Source organism: Cuculus canorus, chromosome 19 (assembly GCF_017976375.1).
Source record: "Cuculus canorus isolate bCucCan1 chromosome 19, bCucCan1.pri, whole genome shotgun sequence".
In the NCBI taxonomy this organism is placed as follows: domain Eukaryota; kingdom Metazoa; phylum Chordata; class Aves; order Cuculiformes; family Cuculidae; genus Cuculus; species Cuculus canorus.
In genome coordinates this window covers 4,698,137-4,712,956 of record NC_071419.1, presented here as the reverse complement: position 1 = coordinate 4,712,956, position 14,820 = coordinate 4,698,137, and the positions used below count along the sequence as shown (strand labels likewise).

General features: G+C 40.9%; 1 protein-coding gene across 10 annotated transcripts in view; it reads right to left on the bottom strand.

Annotated features, from left to right (window-relative positions):
* The window catches only part of AK8 (adenylate kinase 8), a 78,691-nt gene that overhangs the window by 20,323 nt on the left and 43,548 nt on the right, over window positions 1–14,820 (bottom strand). For all 10 annotated transcript variants that reach the window (XM_054084533.1, XM_009569610.2, XM_054084535.1 and 7 more), the window contains one exon: window positions 7,875–8,016. In XM_054084533.1, the coding sequence (XP_053940508.1) occupies window positions 7,875–8,016 (142 nt within the window). The remainder of the gene's footprint in view (window positions 1–7,874; window positions 8,017–14,820) is intronic.

Below are 14,820 nucleotides of genomic sequence, written 5' to 3'. Positions count from 1 at the left end.
GTAAACCTTTGAAAATTACTGCTTTAGTCCATGAAGATCTACTCAGAATTGACAAAGCGCATCATTATCTTACCCTGCTGAGATCTGTCAGCATTACATTCCACAGAATGCACTGATGGAGCATGGCTGCATGCAGCTACATCTTTTTCTGCCTAAGCAAAACTGTGAGTGAAAAGTGACTCCCGACCAAACAGCCTCAGAGAAGAGCTCCAGGATGGCCCCCTCAGGTTCATTGTTACACCACTTAAACAGCAGTTGAGTACTGCTGGGTCCCAACCGAGAGAGTCGGTCATGGAGAGCAAGGTGAACAGCGAGCAAACTAGGAGACCCTAAGGAACCCAGGTCTGGGAGCTCAGTGAGCTCTCAGGCATGCTTTTAAGTTTCTATTCACGCATTTTTTTCAACAAAGCAAAGAGACTTCAGAGGGAAAGAGCACAGGTTAGCTGACTTGACTATTTAAATCATAACACTTTGATTTACCATGACTGTTTCATATCATTCTTTAAACAAAAGTTGTGTCTCAGGTGAATGCCCTAAGCAACCTTCGTTGATTTGCAGAGATTAGTACCATGAAGCTGTCATTGCGAATTAGGATTTTAAAAGCCTGGTTCTCCTTTCAGGCAGTGCTCAGATCTCCTCTCAGAGCAGCATATTTTCCCCTAACAAGATGGAAATGCACAAGTCCCTGATACCGACCACAGAACACCTCTCATCTCAGCATCCTGAGTAATGTGGAAAAGTTTTTCATGCAAACATGTGAGAACTTGGCTAGTTGGTTCAGTAAAAATCTTCAGTTTCTTCTATGAACTAGAGACTGTCTAAAATAATACTACTACCCCATAGCAAATAGTTTCTGTCTATAGGGACACAAGCAAGTCCTTTGCCCTGAAGTGACGGGGAACACGTAAGGGCACAAGACTCTTGTGTAGCTGACCAAACCAGGCCTTCTTGGATCTTGACTCTTCCTGAAATGCTACCGGATTTAGCCAGCTCTTTTGAAACGGCAGAGTCGAGTACTCAAACATAAAGCTTCCTGGAATGTTGAATTTGACATCATTCAAATTTCTTTGACTCAAACACTACCCAACGTCACCTACTCAAAGTCACCGTGTTCAAATTGCTGCAGCTCCGCAACCGCCTAATTCTGGCAGCCAAAGGAGCTCCAACTTGAAAGCACGGATGTTTCATGGCACCATGTGAAGAAGTCTGAAAACTTTAACATTAAAACCTTGTGCTTTCATAGTTTGATGGTGTCTGTTCCCATGTGGAGAAAGCAGAGACCTTACCAGTCTGGTTTGTCTTGTCTAAAACCTACTACCATTGCCAAAGACATGAAAAGTAGACCAGACTCTACAGCTTTTAGGGAGTTCTCTCTCTCTCCTTCTCTCTCCCTCTGTCTCTCTCTCTCCAGTTAGGTACTGACTTCAGAAAGGCAACCTTGGTACCAGTGGCGCCTCCTAAGAAAAATGGTTTCAAAATAAGGGTAATCAGCATACAAATCTTCGGGTTTCCTAATGTCTCCTTATTTGTGAGAGGTATCTACTGCAGAAAAATATTCCTCCTTTCAACACCAAAAAGAACAAAAGATTGTGCATGTACCTTTGGGTCCTTAAAAAGTAAAAATATTGATTTAGAAGTAGAAGCTTCTCTTCTTCCTCTTCCTGGAGATTTAGGAAACTTGCTAAGATCAGAGATCTCCTTAATTGCTGTATCCAGGATCTCACCAAACAAACTCCAGCCACCAAAAGGAGCTTGGATGATGTAACTGCTAAAAATAATACCTGCCTCCCACAACTGAAGCCAAATATACCTCCTATTCTTGTTGGAGCAGAATAAGAAACAAGAAGTGATGCTTGCGACACCAAATGCGGCATCATACAGAGAGTCCACAGAAGGATTCTAAAACTGCATTTGATGTTCAGCTATTGTTGGCTCAAGATGCATATTAATGCCTTTCCCCAGGATAGAAAGGCTCTTCTGGATCCAATATAGGTCAGGCAGAATGTGCAGCAGCAGTGACATAATCTTTTTATTGTAATCATCCAATTTTCTGTCTATTGGATTATTTAATAGCAATAGCTTCTATTTGGAACAGTGTTATGCTATGAGGGAAGAGAGAGCACAATCTTCTGAGGGAAAGAGGGAGAACAGAGAATAAGGAGTCTCCATCAACAGCCGAACCTCAGAAATCCACATAAGGAGCTGCTTCCGTCAGATTTGCGTAGGGCAAATGGCTCTGTGTGTGTGGCTTTTTCGCACTACATGTAGGGAATCAGGTGTCACTATTAAGTAGCCCATGGGTGTGACTGCTAAACAGAGCCTTCGTGCCAGAGCCACGCAGCCTCTGGTAATGGGAGTTACGCTCGGCTGATATATTCTCCCATTATAAAGTGTTCAACAACGCCTCTTGCAATAGAGGCAGATCAGGAAACAAAGGTAAATGACTTAACTCAAATCTTGTCCATGGACAGGCTAAGCCTCAAAACACCCACATCAAGAGATAACACCAAGACTGAATTATTGTAGCTTGGGAAAAGTCACCGGGAACAGCAACTGTGGATTAAAGGGATCCTAGTCACTCAGTGAAGCAGATGAGTCCTTCCCCAGCCCAGGTGAGAGGAAGATTTGTTCATTTTGCCCAGTAAGCACAATCTGTAATAGATTTCGGTTGGGGGAAAGAAAACCTTGTAATTTTTATCTCCTGACAAGCATGTTCTGCTCCCTCAGAGCATGGCTATACGCGCACTTAATGTACAGTCAGCATAGCCGAGAGGCTGAGTATCTCTACCAGGGTGGGGAAGACAGGTGAGAATTCCTCACCTAAAACACATTTTCCAAACCATATTCCTGTTTCATAAGCCTACCCATTGACCTGAAGAAGATCCTGCCCCTCCAGCTCCCACTGTCTTGTCCCTCAGTTTTTACTGAGCCAGTCTGTTTGACTTTGAGCATGGGAACGAGGAGGAAGAGATGGGAGCGCTGATGTGCAAAGTGCTAATAAAAAGGAAACCAATTAGCATTAGTGAAGACAACAGTCAGTAAACCATCAACCATATAATGGCTCTGGGAAGAGCAAGCTGTTTTCTAGTCAAGAGAGACAAAAATGAGAATGATAGAAAGCGAGAATTGCTCTGCCCATTATTTTTATTACTTTCTTTATGAATTAAGCCAAATCCTACATAGGTCACTTGGACTTCTACTGTTTCTCTCTCTCCCTGGTGTAGGCAAATTTTATTGTACTGATTTAGTACCTTAATTATCACATCATTTTTTTTTCCCCTGAAAATGAGGAGAAAATAGGAAGATATAATTATAACATTTCTTCTTTGTTACTCATCAGATTTTTATACTCCAGCAATTAAAACCACATCTATTATAAATAGACAATATCCATCACTTAAATTAGGCCAAAGTTTTAAAAATGCCCTGTAAGATTTTTTCCATGTCAGAATAATTCAATCACTATTATGTTTCCTTGATGCAACTATTTTGGGACTTAGCTTGTTCCTTGATAGGATTTTAATTAAGTCATTTACATTCAATTTCCAAATATGTAGCTGTTAAACTAGGCAGAAATTAAATGAAGAGACAAAAAGAAAGCTGAAGACAGCCAATCTTTAACAAAAATATTTCTGATATAGGAAAGAATCCAAGGAACACATACTCAGTGAATAAGTATTCCAGTCCATGTCTGGTAAACTCTCAGATAATGGCAGCACCGTAGGGTCACTGAGGTTCTATTAGCTCAATTAATGAGGAGTACGATAAGGCTAACACCGAGCTCTTCAAACGGCTAAAAAATAGAGCTGATAGTAATGGAGTTATTAACCTTCAGCAGACACTGAATTTTGCTGCTGATTCAAACTCCATTTCCTAGTTCAGGCCTCCATTAATAGGCTGTTTATTATCCCTAATCCGCATTGGGATCAGCTGCAGAAATAGGAAAGCCCCATGTAAAGACCAAATAGTTAAAAAAAATATTAAGAAATCTTTTTTTTCCCATTCTGATTATTCCCTTTTCAACACATTCACAGATTCTGCCTTAGAAAATAGGAACTTCATTATCCTAAACTGTTTGAATACAGGTTCTTAGTATGATGAAAAAGAAGCTTTAAATATATTATGTAAAAAGATGACATAATCGAGGATACAGCCACATCATTTGGAAGACCGAAGAAAAGACTGCTGGAAAACTTGTAGTGGAGAAGCTAGTGCTGTTTATTTTCTCTACTTGGACAGGAAAAAAACTGGGAAAATGGGTATTTGAAATATGTGGGATATGTATTGTTAGGTTATTCCTTAAGTTCATCCCTCCCCTGCCCAGCTTTGCCTGTCCATTTGTTGTATTGATTGTAGATACTACGGTAACAGAATTAATCAATACAGAAATGTAAAACAATTGACCCTGGATTTGGATCAGATGGAAAAAACCCAAAGGAAATGATGGAAGAGAGGGACTGGGAATCTCAGGATGGCCCCATTGAGAGGTGGAAGGGCTTGCTTTATCGGTGTGAGGAGAACAGTAAACCTGGCTATAATTTTAACTACAGAGATCTTGAGTTAAAGAGTCTTTAGGCTTCTTGCTGAGCGTGTACACACTCGACTGAGATTTGCGATGCTCTGTGCTTCTTCAGTGTATTTTCATTGAACGGGACACTGTACAGTTACCAGTTTAAACAGACAAGATGTTCTTCCAAAATCTGTCACAATAACATCTAACAGAATATTGGCAATTCTCAGTAACGGAGTTAAGACCAATATATTTATGGTAATATATAAACATCCAGTACACAGTGCTACCCTCAACACTGAAAAAAGTTCTGGTTGTCTCACCTTAGAAAAGAAACAGCTAGAATAGCTTGAGAACAGGAGGACAGAGCGATCCGAAGGTTGACGTAACTTCTAGGAAAGGATAACCAGACCAGGGTTCTTTGACTGGGAAACAGGTGACCCAACAGGCGTAGACAAGTGGCTTATAAAATCAGGAATGCTAGGAGAGCACGTTCAGGGAAGAGTCAAGGAAAAAAAGTCAAGGAAAATGGGCTATTAGACAGTTGTCCAGATGACCCTCTGGCTCAGGGAATCCTTAAACTGCTGATTGCCTTAAGCTGGCCTGGAACCAGCAGACATCTGGTCATGAACCAGCCGAAGCTAATGACAAGAGATATATAACAGATGACACTGCTGCTGTTGAGTCTTATTCTAACTGAAAGTTTGGGAGAGAACAGAAAGGGATGAGAAAGATTTTGCTAAATATTCAATAGAGTTTTCTGTAGCTTAGAACTACCCACGACCATACTATATATTTCCTATCGTTGCTCGAGAATTAACAATAAAAAAAAGCTAAAATACGTTAGGCTAATTTGGATGAGGAGCTTAATTCAGTCCTTTGTGTTAGCAGTTCTGCGTTTCAGATGCCAACCTGTAATTGTATTTGGATTCCCGCTTACCGTAGGCACTAAGTGGTTAATGGTGTTCTTTTACTAGATAGCTGAGAGACCACTAATGGATTCAGCTTCTTATTTGCCCTAAAGGCTGCCACAGTTCAATACGATTAGGATCCTGTCCACTTAAGCAGTAACTGCTTCATAGGGAGGAACGTAGAAAGCAATACATGTCTTCTCTGAGCACAGCAAGAGCAGTTCTTTGGAAGACAGGATTTGTCTGATACAGACAGGTTTTCCTCTACCAGTCTGTAACCCAGCCTTTGCTCTACTGCAAATTCTAATTTAAAGAAAACCTGTACCTTACTTTTTCAGTGGGAAGTGAATTATTTTCCTTTTTGTTCTAGGGCAGTCCTTCGGATGCAGTGGCTGATGCTGTATGAGTTTTTTTATTATTACATTTTAACAAACTTTATAGCCCATTTTGTTTGTTTTCAAATAACTTTATTTTCCTTCTTTTCTACCATCAATTACTAGGTTTGTTTTTCTTTCTATAAGATGGAGGAGTCAGGAGACTGATCCTGCTCAATGCTGTATAATTTAGTATTATGTGTACTAGCTTTATGAGGCAGGAGTCAGATAAAACATAGTATTTGAACACTAACCATTTATTAGCTCTAAGGAATAGATTTATGACTTGACAAGCAGACAATAACTCTGTGTTCTGATCAGCCAAAGAGGTCTACTTTGAGTTCAAAACACAGAGTAACACAGTCTTTCACAAATAATTTTGTTTACTGATGTGACTAGATTTTAATAATAAACTTGATATATATGTAAATTTATTTTAATCTAATTTCATCAACAGAGCCCTCCTAAAAATGAGACTTTGCAGATTGTTCTGTGTCTGATTTATAGATTTCTGCATCCTATTCCCAGATTGATTTCAAGGCTATAATTCTATCAGTTTTTTCTCCTGATGTCAGAAACACCACCTCTGCAGATAGTGTTTTATAACTCGCATCACAACTGAAACTGAATTACTGCCCTGCTATCCTAGGTTGCAATATGTCCTTTTGTTTATAATCACCTTCTCTCCCTTACATACCCACTACTTCAGTTTCATGGAAAACATCACCTCCAAAATCAATCAAGTAACATGATGTCTATTTTTGTCCCTTACTTCAACCCCTGTGTAAAATAGTAGGGGCCAAATTCTTAACTCAGACATGAACGTGCAGAGCTCTTTAAAGAAAAAAAACAAGCTGAGCGAATGGATCAGCATCAGATTTCCACACATACAATTTTATAATGAGATTTGCTTCCTCACTTGATGAGGTCTCAGTCCTGTAAAGGAGCACATGGCCCACACTTGGGTATTCACACTGATCTCGGGTACTCAGATACACGTTTAGGGACTCACGACCTACCTTCTCAATGCACATGAAGAATAATCCATGGGAAATGTTATTTAACTGAATCGAGCATAAGTTTCAAGATTCTTTCTCCCTTTATTCATTAACGGAGTCCTGTTTAAGTATTTTGTCTTACCTTTAATAAATAAAGCTCCTGCTGTTTTCACATACTTTCATGTTAAAACTTTGATGACATGACTGCCAGCTCCCTCCCTTTTCACTCTCCTCTTTTCTCCCTCCAACTCGGTCTCACCCTTTTACATCTTTCCACTTTGGTGGTGCAAGGGGACTGAGCGCAGCTACACAGAAGACACAGGAGGAGTAACTTAGCCAACTTAAATGCTTTTGCGGGTAATATACCTTTTCCACTGCTAGTTTTGAGGTAAGAATAAGTTTTCTGGAAGGATAAGGAGCACAAATTTCAAACATGTGGCTGCGGAGTGACCAGGAACCCTAGAGAGGAACGGAGGAGCCTCTCAGCTTTGATAAGCACACCAGCATTTCAAATCTTCACCACCCCTGGACCAGCTGCAAAGAGTAACTACATTTTACTTGCCTGGCAGTCATAACAGTTCTCTTCGGATGCTCATTTCTCTTCTGTTATATTTCTGAACACTTCATTCTAGCTCAAATAAAATATAATTCTCAGGTTGTTTTTAATTATTTCACAAACCCCAAAACTCTCGTAGTAAGTTCCTCGCAATACTGATATATCTCCGTGATATTGTGCCAACGCTAAAGGAAAAAAGATGTAGATCTCACCTCCTGCTGCAAATAAAATACACCTTTTGATATAATCCAAACTTTAATCCTTTCTTATGGTTTGCATTTAGAGGCAACTCAAACAAATAACCAGAACAACAAACCTCTTCTCTCTCCCACAGTGTGGCCATCTGGAGGATTTGTAAGGCCAGTGCTCTATTTCCTACTCTCCATGAACGAGACCCTTTTTCTAGCTAAGGAAGGAATAAACAAATAAGACGCACCAGTCTATACAATATCATAATGGTCTGTATATTTCCACAAATAAATCTTTCATTTATGTAATGTCTCAATCGCTAAATATATATCGTACCTGTTTGGAATAATATGTGATTTCTGCAGCTGTTGTCCCTGCTCTCTGTCTCTTGGGAAGCCACAAAGCACCCAACCGTTGGTCATGCAGTCTAGTGCATTTAGGCGTTCTGCCAGGATCCTCATAACAAGGTTGTCTGGGACTGCAAAGGATTAAAAAGATGACATTTATTTTGTATGCTGAGTCTGCAATTAAGGAGGATACAAACTACTTTTTCTGGTTAGACTGCTACAGGAACTAAAACACAAAGAGTTTATGATTGATAGATTTTTGGAGTTAGGAGTTACTGTTGACTTTGCATATTTATTGTGCTATCATGAAACCCTTAAACTCATAAGGAACCACAGGATTAAAGCAAAGGATTTGGTAGAAACTGATGCCTACATAATTTTGCAGAGTGCACTTTTCCTCTCAGCCAGACCGAGCTGATGTCACAATGAAGTGTGTGACATAATCTTATCAAAATGCAAAAATAATGACCTGAGTTGTGTAAAAGAAATCCTAAAACAGGAAAGAAATTTCTGTAGCATTCTGTATTTAACTCAGCAGATGATAATGGTTCTGCCACAGCAGGCTGGATGCGATATTTCTCCAATTTGCCCAAAGGCTTGAAGCTTTTATAACTGAAAATAAATTTCCAAAATGCATTTCAACTACTGTAATTACTGCAGTGATGACTCCCTAATTTTAGAGATAAAAGTTGTTTCCTCTATTATTATTTTTCTTTAGGGCAAGCGAGAACATCAGCAAGATGCTGACTGGGATTACAATTACTATGCAGCTTTTAAAATTCTATTTACCAGGACACAATGGTGAGGAGGTAACCTGCATATTTTCACTATAGCCTTCATAAAGTAAAATATTTGAGTTGAGAAACTTAGGTACCTTGTGATTTTTTTTCTATTTAGAGAAAAATAAAATTATCAGGATCAACATGAGTGAGTAAAAATTTCGCAAGGATTCTTGCAACGTGTTGAGTTTAATGTCAAATAACCACAAAGAAAGGTCAGCAAAATCACCTCAAGCTGCTTCCCCAAAACAGCGGCCAAACCGATTTTCCAGAAGCAATGAGAGCCCCTTCTCTGTATTTGTACAGGATGTCTAATACACTGTTGCTCTACTGGAAGCAAGCAATAAAAAAAGCAACATAAATCCACATCATGAAACGCTGATGTTTTGATACTCACTCTGCTATTGCATCTGCATATAGAAAATACAACAACAAGTGACAATAGGAGAGCGTAAGCATCAGGTTTCTAACAATCCAATTTGCTTTAGGATTAGCTAAAAGGAATGTGCCTGTGTTTTAGCAGAGTACACTATTATCAGTGCCCTTTTATACTCTGGGTACAAGCAGGTTTTAAACCACAATAACAGAACCCATTTGCTTCCTGAAATTTAACATTTCTGAAAGACTTACATCTCTATCATGAAATTCATTACGGCTCCTTTAAATAATCAAATTACTGAGTTTACAGAATTGCACTCAGGATTCAATGTACCAGCAAAAAGGAAGGAAAACCACAGGGAATTAATTAGAAAACAGATTAGTGTATTAATTGAGGATACCCACTTCACATTATGAAAAAAAAAAAACCAAGTTAAGGAGAGCAATATTCTCCATCTGCTAAAAGAAAAAAGGAATGGAACAAACCAGACACTTGACACAGAGCAAAATGACAATGCAAAAGTAGGCATTCCATTAAAAAGGGGATACATAAAATTAACTATACAATAGCGCAGCAGCAGGCAGAAACGTTATCAGCCACATGATCCTCAGCTATCTCAGAGCTGAGCTGCAGGCGTAGAGGGGAAAGAATGTCAGGGCTCTTTGCAGGGCAGTTCTCCCTCCTGCCCTCCAGCTTACAAGAACTCTTACAAACCCAAGACATCCTGGTGGGAAGAAAGAGAAAAAGCATCCCACCTTTTCTTTCCCCAAAATAAATTCCATACAAAGATGAGTGGAATTCTCCCGGCCGTCTTTAATTTCTGGCTGCAGCACTAAACTTTCTGTCTCGATGTGTGTTATTTTATCATTATTCCTATGGGATCATTAATGCGGATCACAAAGATACTAAATTTTGGAAACATTTTCAGAATTCTTAGAGAGAGTTTTGCAAGGGGTTTCAAGGAACCCTAAAAACCCAAGAGTAATATTGCACTAAGGCAGGATTTTGCTGGAGCTCTGAGGTGAACAGGGAATCGGGGCAGAGGCTGAGAGCCCCAGGAATGGCACAGAGAAATAGGTGTGGATACCGCACTGTTGAGCTTCCAGCATATCTTAGAAGACTTTCCAGTTCCAGGGGTCAAGTTGCTTCCATCCGGCATGTGGGAAGGAGGAACACTACAGCCTAAAAAGCAACTGTGATGGGAACCAAGCAGCACCTCCTCGATCCGATCACTTCCCATAGCCCTTCTGTGAACTCTGATCGACGAGTTCTGCTATTTTGGTCACTATTTTTGACCAAAACTGAAGCAATCACAAGAAAAAAAAAATACTAAGAAGATGCAGTGACAATGATTTAGCAATTTATGTAATAGCGTGCCAAGTTCGGGTTTTTTGGGGTAATACTGGGGATATGTGGTGACCTCGACACCACACTGATGTTGGCCACGACTGACCAGAAGATATCAGCAATACACTTCAGATTGTTTGTATGCTCATGTACATATATACATCACTGTATACAGATGATTACATATTTTCTGTGCCTCTCTCTAACGCTTGATGGTGAGAAATAAAATATAAACAGGTCAGACAGCAAGCTCTGCTCTCCTCTTGATTAGCAAACATACCTATCACTTTAACACAACGGGGGAACATAGCTCGTTGGCTGTTCAGTGGCATTACAAACTACATCAGCTGCCCTTGAACAGGAACAGACACATTTAAAACAGCTGCATTAAAACTATAAAACATCTTCCACAGGCCAGAGACAAAAAAAAAAAAAAGAGAAAAAAAAAGCAAAGAAGAAAGAAATCAGTATTATTCTTATTTTGCTGTGGTACAGACAGAGTAGGTAATGAAGAACTCTGCAGTATGGTATTCCTTTTCACTCATGTGGAACTGTGTCTTGAATGCAAGGCAAATTAATAACCTGTAATTGGAGGGGCACACACTCTGTAAGTAACCAGCCAGAGGTCTCCTGGCCTTAAGCACATGACCCAATGGGCTGTACAGCAAAGTCAAATTTAGAGCTTTTCTGATGAGACAGTCAATCTACATGTTTTAAGTAGATTATGAAGCACAAGAGCTTTGAATAATCAATTCCTTTTCAACATAAGCTTGTGTGAGTTTCCTACTCTGAAAGTTGGGGGAATGAGGCTCTAGAGAGGTTTTACTTTATCATTAGAGAAGTCCAAAGATAAGTTTCTTGTAAAAATTACAATGCGCTACAAAGAGATATCCAGACTAGGCAATGTAAAAGCACGTCTCTATTAAGGAGAGAAACTGAGGTACAGGAGTAAAATCCACCCATCAGAGGTAATGCTGCAGAGCCGCTCTGCTACAGCAATACCCTGTGCTGAGAGCGCCGCGTACAGCTGTGGACCAAGGTCATGGTGAATCTCAGGAATGGCAGATGTGGCAGAATGAGGCCACAACCAACTCCACATAGAAATGCAATTCATCCATGCATACATTCATGCCTAACATCAATACCACACCGCATACCTCCTTTATCTCCCAGCCTGTCTCGACCGTGTTAATGGTCTGGGCTACACAGCTGAATTAGCAGCTGTGGACCTAAGAACTGATCTAATCAATTAGAGGGTATGATCAGGCAGGGCACAGGGAACAGAGGCTTAAAGTGCTGCTGTTCATGCTGGAACTGCTGCATGGACACTGAGAGATTTTCTCTTTCCAGGGCTGTCAATCAGCACCTTCCAGCAGACCATTTAAAAAATAAATTTACTTCCCTGATCTTCAAAGGTTTTCACAAGTCTACGGTTCTCCTCATGAAAAGGACTTCCTCACAAAACTCAAAGGAGTTGGCCTATTAGCTCTTACCCAACCCATAGATCTGCAGGACTAATCGAAAACTCTATCAGGCAATCAGTTGACAAAATCGTACCGTCTGCTCAAGACAAAAGTAAGAGAACATTAAAGGCACAGTCTGAAAGGCAAAAACACTACTTGGGAGATTACAGGGCGCTATTCTCCAATAGCTGCAATGCCGTCAGTGCTCCAAGCTATACAATTATCATATTTAAATTCATTCCTCCTCCATATATTTCCCTATAAAACAGACTTTTGAAGAGTATCCACTCACTACTCCAAACCTATAAAACCTTGATGCCAAGTACCTCATAAACACATTTACAGATATAAACTGTATAACAGATATAAACAGATATATAAGCTTTGCACTGTGAAAAGTTTAAGATCCTTTTGGTCATATTGTCCATTTACCCTCTATCCTTTTTTTTAGCTCTGAAGACTTCCACAGCTAATTCAGATGCCTGAGGCTGGATCCCAGCACTTGACAGTTAACATCTTGCCCAGACTATAAGCTACTGCCAAAGGCTACTTTCCCGGATTGTCCTGTTAATCCTAAATCTAGCAAAGCATGAGATTTGCTTATCTTATTGCTCTATAAACTCTGCATTATTCACCACAGGTCAGTTTATTTGGGTTTTTAGAGAGGTATTCTATTTCCCTGCCACATTAAGGTCCTCAGTGACTCTATCAGCTTGGTTTTAACCTGCTTGAGGATGATTTAACAGCAATTTAGCACCAAGTGGGTTGATTGTGAGCCCCCACATGGAGGACTGTGTCCAGTTCTGGAATCCCCAACATAAGAAGGATATGGAATGGTTGGAATGGGTCCAGAGAAGAGCCATGAAGATGATCAGAGGGCTGGAGCACCTCCCATATGAGGACAGGCTGAGAGAGTTGGGGTTGTTGAGATTGGAGAATCATAGAATCACTGGGTTGGAAAGACTTTTGAGATCATCAAGCCCAACCGTACCTGTCCATTACTAAACCAGATCCCTAAGCACTTCATCTACCAGTCTTTTAAATACCTCCAGGGATGGGGACTCAACCACCTCCCTGGGCAGCCTCTGCCAGTGCCTGAGAACACTTTTAGCGAAGAAAAGTTTTTCCTAATGTCCAATCTGAACCTCCCTTGAGGGCAACTTGAGGTCAGCTTCTCAAGCTGAGGGCAACATCCTCAAGTTGAGGGCAACTTCAGAAGACTCCGGCAGACCTCAGAGCAGCTAAAGGGGGGGGCTACAGGAAAGCTGTGGAGGGACTTTTTACAAGGGCATGGAATGATACGACAAAGGGGAACGGATATAAATTTGAAGGGGGAAGATTTCGGTGAGATATTAAATAGCAATTATTCTAATGAGGGTGCGGAGGCACTGGCACAAGGAGAGAAGTGGTGGCTGCCCCATCCCTGGAGGTGTTCCAGGCCAGGTTGGATGGGGCTTGGAGCCCCTGATCCAGTGGGAGGTGTCCCTGCCCATGGCAGGGGGTGGGACTGGATGGGCTTTGACCATTCCATCCCTCCAAGAGCCTCCAGCGCCGCCGTTGCTTGTTCTCTACCGCCACCTGCCGGCTCGCCGCCGCCCCGGACACCCGGCACCTCCTTTCCAACGGGAATTATCAATCCCACAAATAAAGAGGCAACAAAACACAACGCAGCACAGACACAGCATTCCCAAAGAACCGCAATACGATTCGGGAGTGTCACCAAACGGAAAAGACGCGTAGAAAACCCATCCCCATCCCTCACTTTGCACAGCGAGCGGCTGCCTGGAAGAACCAGAGGGATTATTTTAATATAGAAAAACAAATAATGAGAGAATACCTCTTTTCCACATTTAAAATATTTTTGTTTCTTGAGAGTCACCCTTTTTTTGGAGGTTTTTAGTAATTTAAAATAGGAATTAGCTGTGTTACAGAGGAAATGATGACATTTCTAAAGCAGGTATGATCCCACATCACCAATCAAGTGATACGTATGATAAATTAAGACCGTCAGAAATGTGTGTCACAGGATTGCATCATTCTTACTCCCAGTTATCAAGCCAGAGATTCAGGCATTGATATCCAATCACATTTACTGACTGGATAAGATTCCAGTTCCCTCGTGCTGCATTACCTGTTAGTGGCATCTTCAGATTTAGCGATGAAATTGAGTCCAAACCAAGTATCCAGCACACAAACATAGAAAGCTCTTTTTCCCTAAAACCAGTGTCGGTGATGTTTTTGGTGCCTTCATATGTTTATTTGCCTAACAGCTGCCGGTGAGTCGCACAATGATCTGGTGGGCTGACATTGAAGTCAAGGTCCACACATCTGGGTTCCCACTAACGCTCTCTCAATGACTGCAGCTTTGAGGTTTTCTGCCTCAATTTACCCACCTGAAGACAAAAGCTACTCCTTTCTAACCTGAAAGTTTCTACAACTGGTAACAAAATGTATATTTGCACCATTTCTTATTACTCCCCCAGGTTCTGCAGAGAGAATACAGCTGGCCACAAAGCAGCATGCTCAGTTCTAACCTAGCTAACACATCATCACCATTACCAACCAAGTTTTCTATTGCCTCCTTATTTCTAAATGAGTTCAGCTTTACTGAAGAATACAGGCCCTGTGGCAGCACAGAATTTGGCCTAAAAAAACCCCTTCTGACTGTGACATATTAAAAAAAGAGGACGAAATTTAGTCTGATAATCTTTGTGAAAACCATCTTGGCCTTCTAAACCAAACACTGATGCGCCACGTGATGAGAAGAGAGGATGTTCAGGGGTTTGTTGCCCCTTACCGGCGATGCCTGCTGCCAGCACACATTCTAGATCTCCAGCAGTGGGATCAACTGCCCAGTCCTGCGTCTCCCCTGGCCGTTCCTCCTGATGCCTCCTATCCATATTAAAGGCACATTCAGCAACATAAAGCGATACACAAGAGCTATTACATGTTTTGCTTGTCGTTAAT